This window comes from Silurus meridionalis, chromosome 28, assembly GCF_014805685.1.
Source record: "Silurus meridionalis isolate SWU-2019-XX chromosome 28, ASM1480568v1, whole genome shotgun sequence".
Taxonomy (NCBI): domain Eukaryota; kingdom Metazoa; phylum Chordata; class Actinopteri; order Siluriformes; family Siluridae; genus Silurus; species Silurus meridionalis.
Window position 1 is genome coordinate 90,001 of NC_060911.1, and position 23,475 is coordinate 113,475.

Here is a 23,475-nt window from a genome sequence, read left to right on the forward strand (position 1 = left end):
TAAGTGTAGCTGAGGTTTCTTCATACATGTGAATTCACTGTAATTCATTTGGTGTCCATGAGGGGGCAGGAGGACATCTTCAGGTTGGCACACGTAACACAGTCAACAAATCTGGCGATACGATACGCATCACAGTTGGGTACAATACAAGGCAATATATATTGAGATATTTCTTATTTTAATAATTATAAGATATAATTTTACGAAATCTGTCATTAAAAACACACCACCGTATGCAAACACTTAAAAACAACAAAAACAAAACAATAGTGTGTGTTTATGTATGTGTTCGTGCTTATGTGTGTGTTTATGTGTGTGTATGCTTGTGTGTGTGTTTCTGTATGTGTGTGTTTATGTATGTGTTCGTGGTTATGTGTGTGTATGCTTGTGTGTTTGTTTATGTATGTGTGTGTTTATGTATATATGTATGTTATATGTGTGTTATGTATATATATATGTATGTGTGTTTATGTGTATGTATGTATGTGTGTATATGTATATGTATGTGTGTGTGTGTGTATGTATGTGTTTATATGTGTGTGTATTTATATATGTGTTTATATATATGTTATGTGTGTGTATGTGTGTGTATGTATGTATATATGTGTGTGTGTTTATATATATATATGTGTATATGTATATATGTGTGTGTGTATATATGTGTTTATGTGTGTGTTTATATATGTGTATGTGTGTGTGTGTATTTATGTGTGTATGTATGTATGTGTGTGTGTATGTATGTATGTATATGTGTGTGTTTATGTATGTGTTTATATATGTGTGTGTTTATGTATGTGTGTGTGTATGTATGTATTTATGTGTGTGTGTTTATGTGTGTTTATGTGTATGTGTGTGTGTTTATATGTGTGTGTTTATGTATGTATGTGTTTATGTATGTGTTTATGTGTGTTTATGTGTATATATATGTGTTTATGTATATGTGTGTATGTTTATGTGTGTATTTATGTATGTGTTTATGTGTGTATGTGTGTATGTATGTATGTGTTTATGTATATGTGTGTGTTTATGTGTATGTGTGTATGTGTGTGTTTATGTGTATGTGTTTATGTATGTGTGTTTATGTATGTGTTTATATGTGTGTGTGTGTTTATGTATGTGTTTATGTATGTGTGTGTTATATATGTATGTATGTATATGTGTATGTATGTATGTGTTTATGTATGTATGTTTATGTATGTATGTATGTATGTATTTATGTGTGTGTTTATGTATATGTATGTGTTTATGTATGTATGTATATATGTATATGTTTATGTGTGTGTTTATGTATGTGTTTATGTGTGTGTTTATGTATGTGTTTATGTGTGTGTGTGTATGTATGTGTTTATGTGTGTGTGTGTTATGTATGTGTTTATGTGTGTGTTTATATGTGTTTATGTATGTGTTTATGTATGTATGTGTTTATGTATGTGTGTTTATATGTGTGTGTGTGTTTATGTATGTGTTTATGTGTGTGTTTATGTATGTGTTTATGTGTGTGTGTGCTTATGTATGTGTTTATGTGTGTGTGTGTTTATGTATGTGTTTATGTATGTGTTTATGTGTGTGTGTTTATGTGTGTGTGTGTTTATGCATTTGTGTGTTTATGTGTGTGTTTATGTGTGTGTGTGTTTATGTATGTGTTTGTGCTCACTCGAGCTCCATCTTCTTCATGTTGGAGTGTGTGGTGTTGAGTGTGTGCTCCAGCTCGTCTTTTATTCTCTCTGCATTTAAACATCTCTGATGTAGTGCCTCCATCTTCCTCCCATCTGCAACACCGTATCGGCCCTCTCTGTACACCTACACACACACACACACACACACACACACACACACACACACACACACACACACACACACACACACACAAAACCTAGACGTGTTAGGCTAAATTGTTTGGGGGGTTACTATGAAAACCTGTGTTTGCATTTGCACCGGTGCTGGGGGTGGGACTTTAATCCTAAAGATGTACTAAAGGTAATAAAGAGGGTGTGTGTGTGTGTGTGTGTGTGTTTTCACCTTCTCGAGCTCCTCCTCCACCACCTTCCTCTCTCTGTGTGCCCTTTCCAGCTGACTCTGTTTATCTGAACACTCCTGACATACACACACACACACACACAAAAAGATTGTGTATAGTGAATGTGTGTGTGTGTGTATGTCTGTGTGAGTCAAGTCAAGAAGTCCTGACCAGCTGCAGAGCGGCAAGTTCCTCTGTGAGACGATTAATCTGTGTGTTACACTGTTGACGCACACACTCCACCTGCAACACACACACACAATAATCATTACACACACACACACACACACACACACACACACACACACACACAAAACTTCCACCTGCAGGACACACACAATAAGCATTATACACACATACACACCTTCATCTCCAAGACACACACAAACCATCACACACACAATAATCATTACAAACACAGCATCATCACAGGTGCATTGTGGGATATGTACCTCCTTCCTGGTGCGGATGGCTGCTTCTTCCACCAGCTGCTTCATACCTTCCTTCATCCTCTCCAACTCTTCCACTCTCTGCTTCTCCCGCAGCTGAGCCTGGGATATCACACACACACACACACACACACACACACACACGATCAGTGTGTATGTGTAGTGAACATGTTAGCCCTCCCGTCACCTGAACTTTGATTTCCCACTGATTTAAAATGAATCAATCAGTGAACGTGATGTGGGTGGAGCCTCTCCACTGGCTGTATACACCTTGTGATTGGCTGGCATAGCTGTGGTGACTGAATGCAGTCTTTAAGCAAACTCCTAGAGCGGGTGGGGCCGAGCTCAACTTTATGAATAATTAATACAAAAGGAGTGGTGATGCGCAGAACATCCTCAATGCAGAACCAGTAGACAAGGTGGAGCTAAATCTAATTCAATTCACTTCAAATCAATTCAAACTTTATTTATTGTTAGTATTAAGATGATTCTCACACTGGTTCACACACATTACTTTGTCTGTTCAGTGTCTATAGAATATTTACGATGTTAGTATGTAAGGTATACAGGGAGTCTTTATCTCGGCTCACACATCTCCAGCTAGTATATCCTCTTGTCTAAACAGGAAACAACTTTAGGTCAGCTTTCTCTCCAATGTGTGTATATACGTGTCAGTTGCATGCAATAAACCGAAGAACGTCATTGATCCATGCTGTGTGCTGTGTGATTCTTCCCTGATCAGAAAAGACTTTAGTTTAGCTTTAGAAGTAAAGAGCTCCCTTTCAGAGGTGAGATCAGGAAGGAGGGAATTCCAAAGCATAGGAGCCGCTACTGAGAGCGTGATCACCCCATTATGTATATCTTGTTCTAGACACTTCAAGACATGTTTAGAGGACCTGAGAGTTCGGCCCTGGGTGTGCAGATGGAGAAGTTGAATTAAACAGGTTGGGGTCGTACCAGACAGAGATTTAAAAACAAATAAGATTTTATATTAGATCCTGTACTGTACTGGAAGATTGTGGAGAGAGGAAAGGACCAGGGTGATGTGTGCACACTTACTGGTACCAGTTAAAAACCATGCACTACTCAGTCCGCCTAAATAAAGAGCATTGCAGTAATCCAGTCTAGAACTAATAAAAGCATGAATGGCTTTTTCCATGTCTTTTATTGAAATGAAAGGCTTCACTTTTGATAGTAAATGGAGTTGAAAGAAGCTTGACGTTCACAAAATGCAAATTGCCAAATTATCAATGACACCTAGGTTGCGAGACCCCTAAGGTTAGTATTAGGCTGCTCCTGTGTACTAAATAGTATACATTCACACTTATTGTCATTAAGACTTAGAAAATTACTAGCCAGCCAATGTTTAATGTCAGGTAAACAGCCGGACAGGGACTGGAGTGCACTGAGTGAATCTGGTTTTAAAGTAACATATAATTGGATGTCATTAGCATAAAAGTGAAATGAGATATTGTGCTTTCTAATGATATTACCCAGAGGTAGCATATATATATATATATATATATATATATATATATATATATATATATATATATATATATATATATATATATATGGAGAACAACACTGGGCCAAGGATCAATCCCTGTGGTACACCATAGAGTTGAGGGATGCTCGAGGATGAGATGCCCCCCCTCTTACAGAAAAACTTCTATTGATCTAAGGTCTCAAAGGCTGCGGTAACATCCAAAAGGATCAACACAACTGGGCAGCCACTATCTCTTGTGAGCATTATATCATTGTGACTCTTTAATAGGGCAGACTCAGTGCTATGACATGTTCTGAAACCAGATTTGAATTTTCATTTAAAAATGGTTGCAATTGATGAAATTGTGTAAAAAAAAGTTTCTCTAGTATTTTAGGGAGGAAGAGTAAGTGTAAAATGGTCTAAAATGCGCTAGAACAGAAGGGTCAAGATGGGGTTTTTTTTTTATGAGTGGAGTGACGACAGAGTGTTTAAAAATATCTGGCACATACCCTAACCTGAAGACAATCATTAAAAAAGGATACAAGGCAGGGGCTCATGCAACTGAAAACCTCTTTTCGTAGTCTGGTCCGTACTACATCTAGAGGAGATGATGTTGGCCTTAAGGACGAAACAATGTCTGAACGAGTGGAGAGAGAAACAGGATCGAAATATTCAAAAACATCTTAGCACAATGGAGCCTCGGAGATCTCAGTCCTATAAGCCCTGTCTCACTGGTGCGATTTTGTAGACAGAAAATCAGCAAACTCCCGATTAAAATCAGAGCAGTATTTAGGGGGCTGGTAAACAAGAGCAAGAAGCACAGACCCAGAAACATTAATAACAGAAACTAACAGCTCAAAACCTGCATATTTATCAAAAGTTAGCGATCTGCAGTTCGTGATATTTTCATGAATTCTAGCCAGACCTCCGGCACATCCTGTAGTTCCCGGAGCATTGAAAACCGTGTAGTTTGAAGGCAGAAGCTCAGAGAAGGCACTGTTATCCCCCGGCCTAATCCAGGTCTCAGTGAGTAAGAGAAAGTCAAGTTCACGAGAGATGAAATCCTTTAATATAAAGGGTTTATTTCCAGTTGATCTGCCATTAATAAGAGTCATCTTGCTTGTAGTGTTGGGAACTGAGTTTCAGGGTACGGCTCACTCTGGGGTACAAAGCGGCTCACGGCGGCCCACAGCGCAAGAGTAGCGCGTCCGAGTCGCACGGCAGCGGCTAAAGCCAGCGATAACTCCAGTCTAGGAATCGGGGTGAATGAATTTCTCCCACCGTGTCAGTCCACCTGGAGACTGTGGTCGGGGGCAGAGCGATGAGGACGATCTCCGGTAACATTCTGATCTTACCAAAACTTCAGCTCGCTTTCCCCGGCGACGATGTCGTTTCCTACTTGGTTCAACCAGGAGGAGACGCAGGAGGTGACGAGCATGTCCGTGAACAGGGGCGGCAGCGTCCTTTGAGTCGTATGTGTGAAAGCCGTTTGGAAAATACTCTATGGTAGAACGAATATTTAACAGGGTAAGCCGATCATACGTTAGTACAAAGTCTACTGGTTAACTAGATAAAGAAGCATAAAAGGCAGCAACCCAAACACCGGTTTAGACAGCAGGCCTGTGCAGTGGCGTCATCTAAGTACTTATAAGATTAAGTAATCTAATTTATTTAACTTCGCCTCTATCTGCTCTAACTTTGTCTCTAATCCAAGTGGGAGAGGCTAAATCAGGTCTGACTCCACCCCAGGTGGGAGAGGCTAAATCAGGTCTGACTCCACCTCCAGGATTTTTGGTGATGCAGTGAGAGATACTTTGATGAAGATCATGTTCTCTCTATACTGTGAAGATGTAGAAACCCTGTGTGTGTGTGTGTGTGTGTGTGTGTGTGAGAGAGAGACCTGGTCTCTCTGCAGTGACGACTCCTCTGCCAGCTGCAGTGAATCCCGAAGTTTTTGGAAAGCCTGGAACTTCTCGTCCTGTAATGTAGCACAGCGACTCTGAAGCTCCCCGACCTGCTTCTCCCACACCACCTCCTTCCTCCTCACTGATTCCGCCTCCTGACTCGCCACCTTCAGCCTGACATCACCATGACGACACGGATTACTGTACTGCACTTAGTGTGTACGCGTGTGTCTGTATGTATATACGCGTGTGTAAATATACGCATGTGTCTGTGCGTATATACACGTGTGTGATTGTATGTGTGTGTATATATATATATATATATACACATATACATACACCTGTGTGTATGTGTATATGTACAGGTGTGTATACGTGTGTGTATATATACCTGTGTGCGCGCGTGTACATGTATATGCGTGTCTGTGTGTGCACGTGTGTATGTGTGTACGTGTGAATACTTGTCTGTATGTGTGTACATACGCGTGTGTATCTGTGTGTGTGTGTGTGTACACGTGCCTTCCTTCTATCTGACTCAGTGTTGTTTGTAGCTGCAACAACCTGCGGTCAGATGCTTCCTCTCTCACATGAGCCTCTGCTGCATCCTCCTCCTACACACACACACACACACACACACACACACACACACACACACACACACACACACACACACACACACACGTGATGATGTGAACCCATCAGTCCTCCCTGATCACTGACCAAGATACACACATCCACAAACACACCGTGTGCTGCATCTGGTTCTGAAACTTCTTCAAGAGCTTAGTCATCTCATCTACTTTAGCTGTAGCTGTCCTGAGGTCCAGCTTTACCTGCCTGAAACACACACACACACACACACACACACACACACACACACACACACACACACTAACCAGATCATGTTAAATAATCACAAGTACACAGCTCACCTGAGCCCCACCTGACCTGAGCCCCACCTGACCTGAGTTGATTCTGCAGCTCCTCCAGTTCACTCGTCTGTTCTGTTACAGTCTTAAGAAGCTGTTCATTCGTCTGTGTGTGAAACGAGAAACATAAGCATCTGCTATTCATTACACACGAATGCACAAGAGTGTATGATCAGTGTCTGTAGAAGTCTAGAGTGAAGTGTGAAAAATAGAAGAAAAGGGTCAAAACTCCACCCACATTTATTAAATATTTACCTGTGGTGTAATATTACTCACAGGAGCTGTGTGAGACACCTCACTACACATAACACACATGGGCTTCATCTCACTGATTCAGGAGGCTACCTCGTAGGTTTACAGTATTGTGTGTGATTGTGTGTGTGTGTGTGTGTGTGTGTGTGTGTGTGAGAGAGACACACTACACAGTAAAAGTGTGTGAGTCAGACTAACGGTAATTCATCTATAATAAATATTACATTAATAAGACGAATGTAACAGTTAAAACTATGAATAAAAATGGCCGAAGTCTCACCAATTCCAGGTTTTGGTTCGTTGCCTGAAGATTTTGGGCATGATGTTGGAGCTGTGCAACCTGATTCTAAAAAATAAACAATAAAAAATTAATTGAATAAACACATAATTGTAGTTTATGTATAAGACGATAAAGACATGTAGAGTTGAAGTTAGACGGTATTGAAAATTCCAGAAAATGACATCAATAAGCCAATAATTAGCTCCTGATTGGTTAACTGGGGTTAAATAGAGGGGCAAGATCCTACCCAAAATTCTCCCATTAGATGTCTCCACAGCGGATACTCCTTCTCCATACCCCCGTCCTTTACATCTGCCTCTTTCACCCCAACCACCTGCATGTCTTAGGTCTTATTTGACTGATTGCTATCAGTTTGTTGATGTAAATGGTGAGTTCTACACACTCTCAGAAGTAAAGTTTGGTGTTCCGCAAGGATCTGTCTTAGGCCCACTGCTTTTCTCTTCATATCTGCTGCCTCTTGGTGAAATTATACATATAAAATACTACTACTGACGTATAAAGCACTTAACGCTCTCACGCTGCAGTATCTGAGTGAACTTCTGTACCAGTATGATCCTCCACGCCTACTTAGATCAAAAGGTGCAGGCTATTTGCTGGTACTTTAAATAATGAAGACTCCAGCAGAGGGCAGATGTTTCTCTTATAAACCCCACAGTTATGGAACAACCTTCCAATCAGTGTTCGGGACTCAGTAGTAGTATTTTACAATCAGTGTGAGATGTAATTTAGAGCAGTGTAGATGATTAAAACAGGGCTGATGTGATCATATGTTCTAGATCTAGTGAGGACTCTTGCTGCTGCATTCTGAACTAACTGAAGCTTATTTCTGCACTTACTCCAACACCCAGACAGTAAAGCGTTACAGTAGTCTAATCTAGATGTTACAAAAACATCTACTAGTTTTTCTGCATCCTGTAACGACATCATATTTCTAATTTTAGCAATATTTCTAAGGTGAAAGAAGGAGATCCTGGTGATATTATTCACGTGAGACTCAAAGGAAAGACTCGGGTCAATAATCACACCAAGGTCTTTGACTGCTGTACACACTGAGACAGAAACACCATCCAGAGATGCTACGGAATCAGAAAGTTTACTTCTAGCTGCATGTGGTCCTAGTAAAAGTACTTCCGTCTTATCTAAGTCTAATGTCCTTTACACACTCCTCAACATTGTTAAGCTGATCTCTCTCATCTGGCTTTGCTGAAATATACAGCTGTGTATCATCAGCATAGCAATGGAAGCAAATACCATGTTTATTAATATCAGCAGTCTGCTACACTGCCTTAGGACTACAGTTTGCTCTGATCTCCATCACTGTACTACGCAACATCGTTTATCTGCAATAAATGGACATTCCCTAACCCTTAGGATCCCTCTTGAGTCTGGTTCCTCTCAAGGTTTCTTCCTTTTGCATCTCGGGGAGTTTTTCCTTCACCACAGTCTCCACAGCTTGTTCATCAGGGACAAACTTACACTTAAAATAAACATGAATTGAATTGAATGTCTTCCCTCACCACATCTATAAACCTGCTGCTTGGTCTTCCTCTTTTCCTTCTTCCTGGTGTCTCCATCCTCAGCATTCTCCTACTGATATACCCCATGTCCCTCGTCTGCACATGTCCAAACCATCTCAATCTCACCTCCCTCACCTTGTCTCCAAATTGTCCTACATGTGCTGTCTCTCTAATGAACTCATTTCTAATCCTGTCCATCGTCGTCACTCCCAACAAACATCTCAACATCTTCAGCTCTGCTACCTCCAGCTCCACCTCCTGTCTTTTACTCACCACACGGGTATATAACTATAACAACTACAACACTAGAGGTCACACACAGTCAATGTGTATATAACTATTTGGTGCCCTCTCGTGTTGTAGTTGTGTGAGTGTACATTTTAAAACCATCTAGTGGTAAAACCAAGCACATGCATGATGCTGCCAGTGTGTAATTGTGTGTGCGTGTGTGTGGTGTGTGATTGTGTATGTACCTGTGTGTGTTTGTGCTGTGCAGTGTGTATGTGTCCGTCTCTCATGCTGGTCTGGTAAAGTTTCTGCAGACGATCCAGCTCCTGAGCAGCAACTCGCCACATTTGTACCACCCGCTCCTTCTCCTACACATCACACACACACACACACACACACACACACACACACACACACACACACAGCTGGAGTGAAGAAGAAAAACTTAAAAAAAAAAAAAAGAACATTAAGAGAGAGAGAAAATGAAGGACAGAAAAAAGGATAGAGGGGGATAGAGAGATAGAAAGATAGATAGAAGGATAAATAGAGGGAAAGAAAGAAAGAAAGAAAGAGTGGAGAGAGAGAAGGAGAAATAGAGGATACTTTAAGTAAAACATTTTAATAGAGTCTGTGGGATTCACAACACGCTACATACTCTGTATATATTGTGTGTGTGTGTGTGTGTGTGTGGTTTGAATAGAGTGTGTGTGTACTTTGAATAATGTGTGTGTGTGTGTGTGTGTGTGTAGTTTGTATAATGTGTAGTTTTGTAAAGTGTGTATGTGTAGTATGTATAGCATGTGTAGTTTGTATACTGTGTATGTGTAGTTTGTATAATGTGTATGTGTAGTTTGTATAATGTGTGCATGTGTATTTTTTGGAGAGTGTGTATGTGTAGTATGTACGTGTGTGTAGTTTGTATAATGTCTGTGTGTCTGTAGTTTTTTATAGTGTGTATGTGTAGATATTAAGAAACCTGACCTTGACCCATGTCAGTTGTCCAACTACAGACCGATATCAAATCTCCCCTTTATATCCAAAATTCTAGAAAAGGTTGTAGCACAGCAGTTATGCTCACATCTGCTTATGAATAACATTTTTGAAATGTATCAGTCAGGATTTCGGCCTCATCATAGCACAGAGACGGCGCTAGTTAAGGTGGTAAATGACCTGTTATTGGCCTCTGATCAGGGTTTTGTCTCCTTACTTGTTTTGCTCGACCTTAGTGCAGCTTTTGACACCATTGATCACACTATACTGCTTGCTAGACTTGAGAATGTTGTAGGAATAAAGGAACAGCTCTCTCTTGGCTCAGGTCTTATTTGACTGATCGCTATCAGTTTGTGGATGTAAATGGTGAGTTCTCCACGCTCTATGAGGTAAAGTTTGGTGTTCCTCAAGGATCTGTCTTAGGCCCACTGCTTTTCTCTTTATATATGCTGCCTCTTGGTGAAATTATTCATAAACATGGGATTCGCTTCCATTGCTATGCTGATGACACACAGCTGTATATTTCAGCAAAGCCAGATGAGAGAGATCAGCTTAACAATGTTGAGAAGTGTGTAAAGGACATTAGACAGTGGATGCTTAATAACTTTCTTCTGCTCAACTCAGATAAGACGGAAGTACTTTTACTAGGACCACATGCAGCTAGAAGTAAACTTTCCGATTACGTAGCATCTCTGGATGGTGTTTCTGTTTCAGCATGTACGGCTGTCAAAGACCTTGGTGTGATTATTGACCCGAGTCTTTCCTTTGAGTCTCACGTGAATAATATCACCAGAATCGCCTTCTTTCACCTTAGAAATATTGCTAAGATTAGAAATATGATGTCGTTACAGGATGCAGAAAAACTGGTTCATGCTTTTGTTACTTCTAGATTAGACTACTGTAACGCTTTACTGTCTGGGTGTGCGGTAAGTGCATCAATAAGCTTCAGTTAGTCCAGAATGCAGCAGCAAGGGTCCTCACTAGATCTAGGAAATATGACCACATCACCCCTGTTTTAATCAGTCTACACTGGCTCCCAATCAAATCTCGCATTGACTATAAAATATTACTACTGACGTATAAAGCACTCAATGGTCTCGCACCGCAGTATCTGAGTGAACTTCTGTACCAGTATGATCCTCCACGCCTACTTAGATCAAAAGGTGCTGGCTATCTGTTGGTTCCTCAAATAATGAAGACTACAGCAGGGGGCAGATCTTTCTCTTATAAAGCCCCACAGTTATGGAACAGCCTTCCAATCAGTGTTCGGGACTCAGACACAGTCTCAGTGTTCAAGTCGAGGTTGAAAACGTATTTATTTAGTCAAGCCTTTTATCAGTAGATTTCTCTTAGGTAAAGGCACAGATCTGGAGGGAACATGGATATAGAGTGTTTGGTGAACTGGTATATTTGTATGCTGTCGTCCCTCACATTCACACGTTCACTCAGGTTTGTTGACGGTGGTGTGGTGGGTCGTCTCTTATCCCAGAGATCCCTCATGTCTGTGTTACCTTCTGGTTCTCCCTTTTAGTTATGCTGCCATAGCGAGTCTTGCGGAGTCCAAACTGCACAGTGACATTAACTTTCATACACCAATAGTTACACTTAATAATCCATATCCTTCTCTTCCGTCACCCTCTCTCTCTCTCTCTCTCTCTCTCTCTCTCTCTCTCTCTTTCGGTCGAGTTAAACATGCTCCTGAGGCTCCAGTGACCAGTGTTCCTGCCCCTCTCCCTCCTTGGATCTTCACACTTCTGTGCAGCTCGGGACGGTCTCTTAATTCCGGAGTAGAACGGGTGCTTTGAGGACGGATTGGACTGTAGTTGGTGTCGGCGGTCTGCTGCACTGACTCGGGAGTGCAGTTTGCTTCTGATCATCATCACTGTACCCCACAACATTGTATATCTGCTTCAAATGGACATTTGGTGCAACCCAGATGAGGATGGGTTCCCTCTTGAGTCTGGTTCCTCTCAAGGTTTCTTCCTTATGCCATCTCGGGGAGTTTTTCCTTGCCACAGTTGCTCATCAGGGACAAACATACTTACAAAGAACATATTTATGTTTAATCACCACATTATCTGTGTAAAGCTGCTTTGAGACAATGTTCATTGTTAAAAGCGCTATACAAATAAAAATGAATTGAATTGAATTGAATTGAAAGAATTGTGTAGTGTGTGTGAAGTTTTTTAATACTGTATGTGTAGTTTGTATAGCGTATAATGTGTACAGTTTGTATAGTGTGTGTAGTTTGAATAATGTGTGTAGTTTATAGTGTGTGTGTAATTTGTATAGTGTGTATAGCGTGTACTGTGTGTGTATAGTTTGTATAGTGTGTACAGCGTGTATAGTGTGTGTGTAGTTTGTAAAGCGTGTATAGTGAGTGTGTGTAGAGTGTATAGCATGTATAGTGTGTAGTTTGTATAGTGTGTATAGCATGCGGTTGTAGTTTGTATAAAGTGTATATTGTGTAGTTTGTATAGTTTTTATAGAATGTGTTTGCAGTGTGTAGTCTGTAAAGTGCGTATAGTGCGAATAGTGTGTATAGCATGTATAGTGTTAGTAGTGTAGTCTGTGTGTAGTTTGTAAAGTGTGTATCATGTGTATAGTGTGAATAGAATGTATAGTGTGTTAGTAGTGTGTAGTCTGGGTTAGGGTTAGGGTTAGTATAGTTTGTATAAAGTGTCTAGTGTGTATAGCATGTATAGTGTGTTAGTAGTGTAGTCTGTGTGTAGTTTGTATAAAGTGTCTAGTGTGTATAGCATGTATAGTGTGTTAGTAGTGTGTAGTCTGTGTGTGGTTTGTATAAAGTGTCTAGTGTGTATAGCATGTATAGTGTGTTAGTAGTGTAGTCTGTGTGTGGTTTGTATAAAGTGTCTAGTGTGTATAGCATGTATAGTGTGTTAGTAGTGTGTAGTCTGTGTGTAGTTTGTAAATTGTGTATAGTGTGTATAGCATGTATAGTGTGTTAGTAGTGTGTAGTCTGTGTGTGGTTTGTAAAGTGTGTATCATGTGTATAGTGTGTATAGCATGTATAGTGTGTTATTAGTGTGTAGTCTGTGTGGTTTGTATAAAGTGTCTAGTGTGTATAGCATGTATAGTGTGTTAGTAGTGTGTAGTCTGTGTGTGGTTTGTATAAAGTGTCTAGTGTGTATAGCATGTATAGTGTGTTAGTAGTGTGTAGTCTGTGTGGTTTGTAAAGTGTGTATAGTGTGTATAGTGAATAGAATGTATAGTGTGTTAGTAGTGTGTAGTCTGTGTGTGGTTTGTAAAGTGTGTATAGTGTGTATAGTGTGAATAGAATGTATAGTGTGTTAGTAGTGTGTAGTCTGTGTGTAGTTTGTAAAGTGTGTATAGTGTGTATAGTGTGAATAGAATGTATAGTGTGTTAGTAGTGTGTAGTCTGTGTGTAGTTTGTAAAGTGTGTATAGTGTATAGAATGTATAGTGTGTTAGTAGTGTAGTCTGTGTGTAGTTTGTAAAGTGTGTATAGTGTGTATAGTGAATAGAATGTATAGTGTGTTAGTAGTGTGTAGTCTGTGTGTAGTTTGTAAAGTGTGTATAGTGTGTATAGTGTGAATAGAATGTATAGTGTGTTAGTAGTGTGTAGTCTGTGTGTAGTTTGTAAAGTGTGTATAGTATGTATAGTGTGAATATAATGTATAGTGTGTTAGTAGTGTGTAGTCTGTGTGTAGTTTGTAAAGTGTGTATAGTGTGTATAGTGAATAGAATGTATAGTGTGTTAGTAGTGTGTCTAGTGGTTTTGGAGGTGAAGAAGAAGAGGTGTGAGGACTGAAAGAAGAATAAGATGGTGGAAACTGAAGGAGGAAGAGTGTAGTGTGAGGTTCAGGGAAGAGGTCAGACAGGAGCTCGGTGGTGGTGAAGAGCTGCTGGATGATTGTGGAACTACTGCAGAGGTGATGAGGGAGACAGATAGAAATGTACTTGGTGTAACATCTGGAAATAGAAAAGAAGACAAAGAGACGTGGTGGTGGAATGAGGAAGTGCAGGAGAGCAGAAGGAGAAAGAGGTTGAAGAAACAGAATTGGGATCGACAGAGTGATGAGAAAAGTAGGCAGGAGAACAAGGAGATGCAGCAGCAGGTGAAGAGGGATGTGGCGAAAGCCAAGGAAAAGGCATATGAGGAGCTGTAGGAGAAGTTGGACACTAAGGAAGGAGAAAAGAATTAGTAACGATTGGCCAGGCAGAGGAACCGAGCTGGGAAGGATGTGCTGCAAGTTAGAGCAATAAAGGATGGAGATGGAAATGTGTTGACTAGTGAGGAGAGTGTGTTGAGAAGATGGAGGGAGTTTTTTGAGCAGCTGATGAACAGTATGTTTGTGTGTACAGTATGTATAGTGTGTAATGTGTGTAGTTTGTAAAGTGTGCGTGTAAATTGTATGGTGTACGTGTGTAGATTGTATAGTGTGTATAGCATGTAGAGTGTGTGTGTGTGTGTTTGTGTGTGTGTGTGTGTGTCTCTACCTCCACTGCACACTTGACCTGCTCCTCCAGATTGTGAATGATATCAGCATCCACAGCAGCATCTTCATCTACAGAAAGAGACTGCAGCTGTTTCTCTACAGAAAGACGCTGCTCCTCATACAGCCTGCAGACGGGAAACACCAAGAAATGTTAAAGGTGTGTGTGTGTGCGCAAGTTAATATATAACATTTTAATAAAAAAAACCCTCTCAGTGGTTTCAGTGTAAAAGAAAAAAATAGCCTGTGTGTGTGTGTGTGTGTGTGTATGTGTGTGTGTTACCGTTCATTCTCACGCACCACCTGCTCCAGGCTGGCCCTGACATCCACCATCTGCCTCTGTGTACACACACACACACACACACACACACACACACACACACACACACACACACACGACATTTAAAGACAAAAATACTAACAACTGGTGTGTAACAAAAGATTTATTTATTTATTTATTTATGATTATTTCTATGAGAGGTGTGTACACCTGGTAGAGTTTGAGCTGTTTCTCCATCTGCTGCATGTGACGATCGTATTCCACTATCAGAGGAGCCATGATGCTGACACACACACACACACACACACACACACACACACACAAAGTCTCTCAAAGTGTAACGAAGTTGTATTCTTACAATAATCCACTGATACAGGTGTGTGTTCTCACCTTTGGTCTGGGATCCACGGTGCTGCAGACTTACACTCTTTATCTTCACCCTGAACACACACACACACACACACACACACACACACACACACACACACACAGAGATTACCTAAGAGATGGTTGGCAAGAGGTTTATACACCCTGTGTAGAAGATGGATCTCCTGCTAGTCTCGAGTTCTCACAGATGTTTTTTCTCAGAAATGACTGAAACACACATTTTTACCACAAAACCTGTGCTTTTGTGGGTTTCAGATCCATTCCACGTGTATTTCAACTCTTCTGGAGCCATGACTCTAACCCAAAAATATATGGACAGCAGTGCTTTATTTAGTAGAACACAGCCTGCCGCTTTTCACTCCATTAAGTGCTGTTTTTCAGCTTTCTAAAACAGACTTGTGTCTTCAGCATAGTCCACATGTTCCCAGGGGGATTTGAGTCTGGAATTTGAGAAGGTCATTCTGGAACCTTAACTCAAGCCTTCTGATATGTGTTTGAGGTCAGTGGCCAGTTAGGCTGCCAAGACTGCTTAATAGTTTGCTATTCTCCTTAAAGGGTTAGAGCTCCTCCTCCTTCTTCATGTTTTCATTTACTTTGTGTTAAACATCAGCCTTAGGTCATAACACTACCACCACCATGCATGGAGGTAGGTTTGGTGTTCTTAAGGTTTAAGTCCTTTTCTCCTCCAAACACTTTCAGGCCAAACAGGATAATTGTTTTTTCGGAGAAGGTCTGGTCTTTGTCCATGTGAACTTTATTGTCATGCCACTTCTGGAGTAAGAGCATGTTTCCTGCCTCGGCCCATGGTGATGTAACACACACTTGACTGTGGAAACTGACAGAAGTGTGTCCTCTATCTATCTTTTCCTCTCAGCAGCAATTCTGTAGATTCCTTCTGAGTGTGGAGTGACACACCTGCTCCATGCTGGTTCATTGTTTGTTTGCACGGTTGATCGTCAGACCTGGAACTCCTTACACCCGGGTTCTAATGCGTCATGATTCTTCAAGGCACTGATAAATTGTTCAGATCCTTGCTAAGCTTCTTACACTTTTCCCATCATTAAGAGTGTGGCTGAATCTAACAAGGGTCAGAGTGCAGCCCTCAGAGAAACCCCTCAGGGAATCCCCTCAGGGAACCCCCTCAGGGAACCCCCTCAGGGAACCCACCTGCTGCAGTCATGATCACTTACACAATGTGCACACGCTATGAAACCTTCTGCAAAGATATAAATATAATCTGGGACTAAACACACACACACACACACACTGTTGGAACCAAAACTTTGTGTGTGTGTGTGTGTGTGTGTGTGTGTATACCTCTGTGACTATCGATGGAGCATCCTGATAACGGCCAAGAACTAAATTCAACCTGTTCACTAAAACACACACACACACACACACACACACACACACACACACACTTAATGTAAAGTGTTAAACCATTAAAATAAGAATATGAAAGATGTAAGTGTGTTTCTCACCTTGATCTCGCAGAAACTCCAGTTCTGAAGCCATGACACACACACACACACACACACACACACACACACACACTGCAGGGAAACAGAGTGAATAAGTGGTTAGAATATACTGTTGGTGATCTAAAGCTGTGTGTGTAAAACTACAGTCAGGAGAAATCTTATTAAAGTACACATAATAACCAGGTAACCAGGTGACGGTAACCAGGTGACGGTAACGCCATGTTAATTCAGTAACGAGTATTAGCACTGCAGAGATTTGTTGTACTGTACATTAGTGTAGAAAGCCGCGGTCAGTGTGTACAGACTGTAGAGTTTATACACTCATATAACCGCCATGTTTCTGTAATAAAACTTGATCAGATATGTACAGATTACCGTTTAAAATCCTGCGCTGCTTCTTCAAATCCGACCAGCTCAGCCAATCACAGCCACTTCCGGTATACAGTCCGTCCTTTAAAAGCGAACCCCGGACAACAAACTGAGGTGTGGGTGGTTCCGGAGCAGTTTCATTTTTAGAGTTTAGAAACATTGTGTTTCTCAGTTTAGTGTATAAAAGTGTGGGATGACAAGTTCATCTCTCTCTCTCTCTCTCTCTCTCTCTCTCTCTCTCTCTCTCTCTCTCTCTCTCTCTCTCTCTCTCTCTCTCTCTCTCTCTCTCTCTCTGTCTAACGCACGCAAACCCACTAGCGTCATTTACGCCCTTTAACGTGTTTACTTCCGTACAGATGGGAGTTTCAGGAGGGTCACGTGGTGCTGGTGTGGCTCAGGTGTGTGATGGTGCTGATATGAGCTGAGACTCAACTTTATCACATTATAAATGCTAGAGAGGTTCAAGGATTCATACTAATTAAAGCTGAGTAGACAGAGGTGATACACACACACACACAAATATGTAAATACACACATGTATATATACACACACACACACACACACACACACACACACACATATACATGTATACACACACCTGTAGATACACACACCCAACTGTAGATACACCCCTAGATGTACCAGTTTTGGAAAGCAGTGAGAGTACATGTGGAATTAGCAATCTGTCCCTCGTTTTCTCCTGTCAGATGGAGTTCAGCATTAAGAACATGTGGGACAGTAAACCTGTGGACCATGCCCCAGTGAAGATCCGTTTTTCTCCTGGAGATGGGGGTCTGAAGATGGTGGTTTGTGCTCCATTTTTTAACGAGCCAGCAGCTCCTCCTGGTCCTCCTGGGCAGCCATTTCCTGGGCTCTGGGATTATGAAGGTAAGAGATGGGTTTCATCAGAACATTCAAATTTATAAACACATCTCCTGTCAGGAGCACTATACAATCCTGATGGTGTGAAATGGTGACTAACAGGAGTATTATGCTGTATACTGCTGTGTAATGGGTGTGTAATTGTGTGTATCTGTGTGTAATGGTTTATATTGGTGTGTCATGGTGTATATTAGTGTAATGGGTGTGTAAGTGTGTGTATCTGTGTAAGGGTGTGTAATGGTTTATATTGGTGTGTCATGGTGTATATTAGTGTAATGGTGTGTAAGTGTGTGCAAAATGTATATTGGTGTGTAAGGGTGTATATTGCTGTGTAAGGGTGTGTAATGCATGGGTGTGTAAGGGTGTGTAATGGTTTATATTGGTGTGTCATGGTGTATATTAGTGTAATGGTGTGTAAGTGTGTGCAAAATGTATATTGGTGTGTAAGGGTGTATATTGCTGTGTAAGGGTGTATAATGGAGGGTAAGGTGTGTAATGGGTGTGTAATTGTGGGTAAGGTTGTGTAATGGAGGGTAAAGTGTGTATGGGTGGGTAAGGGTGTGTAATGGAGGGTAAAGGGTGTGTAATGGAGGGTAAGGGTGTGTATGGGTGGGTAAGGGTGTGTAATGGAGGGTAAAGGGTGTGTATGGGTGGGTAAGGGTGTGTATGGTGGGTAAGGGTGTGTGTATGGGTGGGTAAGGTGTGTAATGGAGGGTAAAGGGTGTGTATGGGTGGGTAAGGGTGTGTAATGGAGGGTAAAGGGTGTGTAATGGAGGGTAAAGGGTGTGTATGGGTGGGTAAGGTGTGTAATGGAGGGTAAAGGTGTGTATGGGTGGGTAAGGGTGTGTAATGGAGGGTAAAGGGTGTGTATGGGTGGGTAAGGTGTGTAATGGAGGGTAAAGGGTGTGTATGGGTGGGTAAGGGTGTGTAATGGAGGGTAAAGGGTGTGTATGTGGGTAAGGGTGTGTATGGGTGGGTAAGGGTGTGTAATGGAGGGTAAAGGGTGTGTATGGGTGGGTAAGGGTGTGTAATGGAGGGTAAAGGGTGTGTATGGGTGGGTAAGGGTGTGTAATGGAGGGTAAGGGTGTGTAATGGAGGGTAAAGGGTGTGTATGGGTGGGTAAGGGTGTGTAATGGAGGGTAAAGGTGTGTATGGGTGGGTAAGGGTGTGTAATGGAGGGTAAAGGGTGTGTATGGGTGGGTAAGGGTGTGTAATGGAGGGTAAAGGGTGTGTATGGGTGGGTAAGGGTGTGTAATGGAGGGTAAAGGGTGTGTATGTGTGGGTAAGGGTGTGTAATGGAGGTAAAGGGTGTGTATGGGTGGGTAAGGGTGTATAATGGAGGGTAAAGGGTGTGTATGGGTGGGTAAGGGTGTGTAATGGAGGGTAAAGGGTGTGTATGGGTGGGTAAGGGTGTGTATGGGTGGGTAAGGGTGTGTAATGGAGGGTAAAGGGTGTGTATGGGTGGGTAAGGGTGTGTAATGGAGGGTAAAGGTGTGTATGGGTGGGTAAGGTGTGTAATGGAGGGTAAAGGTGTGTATGGGTGGTAAGGTGTGTAATGGAGGGTAAAGGTGTGTATGGGTGGGTAAGGGTGTAATGGAGGGTAAAGGGTGTATGGGTGGGTAAGGGTGTGTAATGGAGGGTAAAGGGTGTGTATGGGTGGGTAAGGGTGTGTAATGGAGGTAAAGGGTGTGTATGGGTGGGTAAGGGTGTGTAATGGAGGGTAAAGGGTGTGTATGGGTGGGTAAGGGTGTGTAATGGAGGGTAAAGGTGTGTATGGGTGGGTAAGGTGTGTAATGGAGGGTAAAGGTGTGTAATGGAGGGTAAAGGGTGTGTATGGGTGGGTAGTAATGGAGGGTAAAGGGTGTGTATGGGTGGGTAAGGGTGTGTAATGGAGGGTAAAGGGTGTGTATGGGTGGTAAGGGTGTGTAATGGAGGGTAAAGGTGTGTATGGGTGGGTAAGTGTGTAATGGAGGGTAAAGGGTGTGTATGGGTAAGGGTGTGTATGGTGGGTAAGGGTGTAATGGAGGGTAAAGGGTGTGTATGGGTGGGTAAGGGTGTGTAATGGAGGGTGTGTATGGGTGGGTGTAATGGAGGGTAAAGGGTGTGTATGGGTGGTAAGGTGTGTAATGGAGGGTAAAGGGTGTGTGGGTGGGTAAGGGTGTGTAATGGAGGGTAAAGGGTGTGTAATGGAGGGTAAAGGTGTGTATGGGTGGGTAAGGGTGTGTAATGGAGGGTAAAGGGTGTGTATGGGTGGGTAAGGGTGTGTAATGGAGGGTAAAGGGTGTGTATGGGTGGGTAAGGGTGTGTAATGGAGGGTAAAGGGTGTGTATGGGTGGGTAAGGTGTGTAATGGAGGGTAAAGGGTGTGTATGGGTGGTAAGGGTGTGTAATGGAGGGTAAAGGGTGTGTATGGGTGGGTAAGGTGTGTAATGGAGGGTAAAGGGTGTGTATGGGTGGGTAAGGGTGTGTAATGGAGGGTAAAGGGTGTGTATGGGTGGGTAAGGGTGTGTAATGGAGGGTAAAGGGTGTGTATGGGTGGGTAAGGGTGTGTAATGGAGGGTAAAGGGTGTGTAATGGAGGGTAAAGGGTGTGTATGGGTGGGTAAGGTGTGTAATGGAGGGTAAAGGGTGTGTATAGGTGGGTAAGGGTGTGTAATGGAGGGTAAAGGTGTGTATGGGTGGGTAAGGGTGTAATGGAGGGTAAAGGGTGTGTATGGGTGGGTAAGGGTATGTAATGGAGGGTAAAGGGTGTGTAATGGAGGGTAAAGGGTGTGTATGGGTGGGTAAGGGTGTGTATGGGTGGGTAAGGGTGTGTAATGGAGGGTAAAGGGTGTGTATGGGTGGGTAAGGGTGTGTAATGGAGGGTAAAGGGTGTGTATGGGTGGGTAAGGGTGTGTATGGGTGGGTAAGGTGTGTAATGGAGGGTAAAGGGTGTGTATGGGTGGGTAAGGGTGTGTAATGGAGGGTAAAGGTGTGTAATGGAGGGTAAAGGGTGTATGGGTGGGTAAGGGTGTGTATGGGTGGGTAAGGTGTGTAATGGAGGGTAAAGGGTGTGTATGGGTGGGTAAGGGTGTGTAATGGAGGGTAAAGGGTGTGTATGGGTGGGTAAGGGTGTAATGGAGGGTAAAGGGTGTGTATGGGTGGGTAAGGGTGTGTAATGGTGTGTAAGACGAATGTGCACAAGATGCATGTTTTGTAGTAATAAAGGATTATCTTAGTTATATTTATGATAGTGACTATTATGTGTAATTAGAAATGTGTGTGCGTGTGTGTGTGCATGTATGTGTGCGTGCGTGTGTGTGTGTGCAGTGGTGGAAGTGTTTTTCCTGAACAGCAGCACTGAGCAGTATGTGGAGTTTGAAGTTTGCCCGTAAGTGCTGCATGACGCTGATACGTTATTCTAACTTTATGACCATGATGAGGAGGAGGAGAATGTTTTTATGGTTATGGAGACACGATACTGAGCAGGTTCATGTGTTACAGACACGGACAACATCTGGTACTCCTTCTGAATGGAAAACACAATGCCTTCGTGGTGAGAGAACACACACACACACACACACACACACACACACACACACTCAGGAATAAGACACTTTGAAGAGAATAAAGAGAGAGAGAGAGAGAGAGGAAGAGAGAGAGAGAGAGAGAGAGAGAGAGAGAGAGAGAGAGGATGGATGGATGGATGGATGGATGGATGGATGGATGGATGGATGGATAAACAATTAATGTAAGTGTGATGTTCGTGGAAGATTCATGCTCGTATTTTGTTGTTTTCTCAGCAACAGCTCCCTCTGGTGTTCTGTGCCACTATCACAGGGGGTAGGTGGCGGGGCGAGGCTCTTCTGCCCTGGAGCTTTTTCCCCCCCGGGGTCAATAAGATGAACTCGTACGCTATTCACGGCTTGGCAGAAGGGCGGACCTACGAGGCTCTTTATCCCATCCCCTCTGAGGACCTGCTGCTGGGACAGGGGCCGGACTTGTGAGAGTTTACCCTTACACAATCTTCTTACAGTTACAGTAAAGTTAGTACACACATACAGGAAGTGTGTGTGTGTGTGTGTGTGTGTGTGTGTGTGTGTGTGTGTGTGTGTTTTCAGTCACCGTCTGGAGTACTTCCAGCCTTTCAGCCTTCAAAGCATCATGGGAGAAGACTGGGTCCAGCCTGAATCTGACCTGTGGAAGGGAGTGAGAGAGTGAGCAGAGAGAGACATGCCCTGATCACACATACTCACAAACTACCCCAACAAGGGGGTTAAAAAGAAGTGAAAAGGTGGTAAAGGGGAGTGATGAGGAGTAAAGGGGTGGTGAGTGTGAAAGGGGTTATGAGGGGTAAAGGGGAGTGGTGAGGGGTAAAGTGGGGAGTGGTGAGGGGTAAAGGGGAGTGGTGAGGGGTATGGGGGGTGAGTGTGAAAGGGGTTATGAGGTGGTAAAGGGGGTGGTGAGTGTGAAAGGGGTTATGAGGGGTAAAGGGGAGTGGTGAGGGGTATGGGGGTGGTGAGTGTGAAAGGGGTTATGAGGGGTAAAGGGGTGGTGAGTGTGAAAGGGGTTATGAGGGGTAAAGGGGAGTGGTGAGGGGTATGGGGGTGGTGAGTGTGAAAGGGGTTATGAGGGGTAAAGGGGAGTGGTGAGGGGTATGGGGGGTGGTGAGTGTGAAAGGGGTTATGAGGGGTAAAGGGGTGGTGAGTGTGAAAGGGGTTATGAGGGGTAAAGGGGAGTGGTGAGGGGTAAAGGGGTGGTGAGTGTGAAAGGGGTTATGAGGGGTAAAGGGGTTATGAGGGGTAAAGGGGTGGTGAGGGGTTAAGAAGAAGTGATGAGGGTTTAAAGGGGAGTGGTGAGGGGTAAAAAGAATTGATGGGGTAAAGGGAGAGTGGTGAGGGGTAAGAAGAATTGATGAGGGGTAAAGGGGAGTGTTGAGGGGTTAAGAAGTGATGAGGGGTAAAGGGGAGTGGTGAGGGGTAAGGGGTGGTGAGTGTGAAAGGGGTTATGAGGGGTAAAGGGGAGTGGTGAGGGGTTAAGAAGAAGTGATGAGGGTTTAAAGGGGAGTGATGAGGGGTAAAAAGAATTGATGAGGGGTAAAGGGGAGTGGTGAGGGGTTAAGGGGTGGTAAAGGGGGTAAAGGGGTGGTGAGGGGTAAAGGGGTGGTGAGTGTGAAAGGGGTTATGAAGGGTAAAGAAGAAGTGCTGAGGGGTAAGGGGAGTGATCAGGGATTAAGTTTAAGTGATGAGGGGTAAAGGGGAGTGGTGAGGGGTTAAGGGGTGGTAAAGGGGTGGTGAGGGGTAAAGGGGAGTGGTGAGGGGTTAAGTAGAAGTGATGAGGGGTAAAGGGGAGTGGTGAGGGGTTAAGTTTAAGTGATGAGGGGTAAAGGGGAGTGGTGAGGGGTTAGGGGGTATGAGCTTGAAAACAGCTGGTATTAAACACAACCACATTTGATAAATAAAGTCACACTCCAAACTCGCTGATGTTCTGTGCCTGTTTTACACGACAGCATAAAATATCATTCATAGTTTACTCTTTTTTTTTT

At 42.8% G+C, this 23,475-nt stretch overlaps 2 protein-coding genes across 5 annotated transcripts in view; one reads left to right on the top strand and one right to left on the bottom strand.

The window, feature by feature from the left end:
* Positions 1-17,230, bottom strand: part of sclt1 (sodium channel and clathrin linker 1) — a 20,145-nt gene extending 2,915 nt beyond the window's left edge. Inside the window, exons 1-17 of one of the 3 annotated variants that reach the window (XM_046843309.1) lie at positions 17,077-17,230; positions 16,702-16,773; positions 16,538-16,596; positions 15,224-15,273; positions 15,044-15,116; positions 14,837-14,892; positions 14,558-14,681; positions 9,332-9,454; positions 7,321-7,386; positions 6,824-6,894; positions 6,606-6,696; positions 6,379-6,467; positions 5,856-6,033; positions 2,470-2,568; positions 2,189-2,260; positions 2,020-2,094; positions 1,655-1,800 (exon numbers count right to left, since the gene is read on the bottom strand). In XM_046843309.1, the coding sequence (XP_046699265.1) occupies positions 1,655-1,800; positions 2,020-2,094; positions 2,189-2,260; positions 2,470-2,568; positions 5,856-6,033; positions 6,379-6,467; positions 6,606-6,696; positions 6,824-6,894; positions 7,321-7,386; positions 9,332-9,454; positions 14,558-14,681; positions 14,837-14,892; positions 15,044-15,116; positions 15,224-15,273; positions 16,538-16,596; positions 16,702-16,773; positions 17,077-17,230 (1,598 nt within the window). Of the gene's footprint in view, positions 1-1,654; positions 1,801-2,019; positions 2,095-2,188; positions 2,261-2,469; positions 2,569-5,855; positions 6,034-6,378; positions 6,471-6,605; positions 6,697-6,823; positions 6,895-7,320; positions 7,387-9,331; positions 9,455-14,557; positions 14,682-14,836; positions 14,893-15,043; positions 15,117-15,223; positions 15,274-16,537; positions 16,597-16,701; positions 16,775-17,076 lie in introns of those variants that run through there. The other 2 variants (XM_046843308.1, XM_046843310.1) reach the window with 2 other exon arrangements.
* Positions 17,231-17,334: 104 nt separating this feature from the next.
* Positions 17,335-22,265, top strand: c28h4orf33 (chromosome 28 C4orf33 homolog). Of its 2 annotated transcripts, none has more exons than XM_046843311.1 (6): positions 17,335-17,468; positions 17,779-17,959; positions 21,261-21,321; positions 21,435-21,486; positions 21,734-21,933; positions 22,052-22,265. In XM_046843311.1, the coding sequence occupies exons 1-6, from the start codon at positions 17,427-17,429 to the stop codon at positions 22,149-22,151; spliced, it is 636 nt and encodes a 211-aa protein (XP_046699267.1). In that variant the 5' UTR covers positions 17,335-17,426; the 3' UTR covers positions 22,152-22,265. The 2 variants fall into 2 exon arrangements, with proteins under 2 accessions (XP_046699267.1, XP_046699268.1); XM_046843312.1 differs by having other exon boundaries at positions 17,439-17,568.
* Positions 22,266-23,475: the final 1,210 nt, after the last annotated feature.

Coding starts and splice junctions, on each gene's coding strand:
- c28h4orf33 (XM_046843311.1), top strand. CDS start 17,427: ATGGGAGTTTCAGGAGGGTCACGTGGTGCTGGTGTGGCTCAG. Junction 21,322..21,434: donor GTGGAGTTTGAAGTTTGCCC/GTAAGTGCTGCA, acceptor CATGTGTTACAG/ACACGGACAACATCTGGTAC. Junction 21,934..22,051: donor CTGGGACAGGGGCCGGACTT/GTGAGAGTTTAC, acceptor GTGTGTTTTCAG/TCACCGTCTGGAGTACTTCC.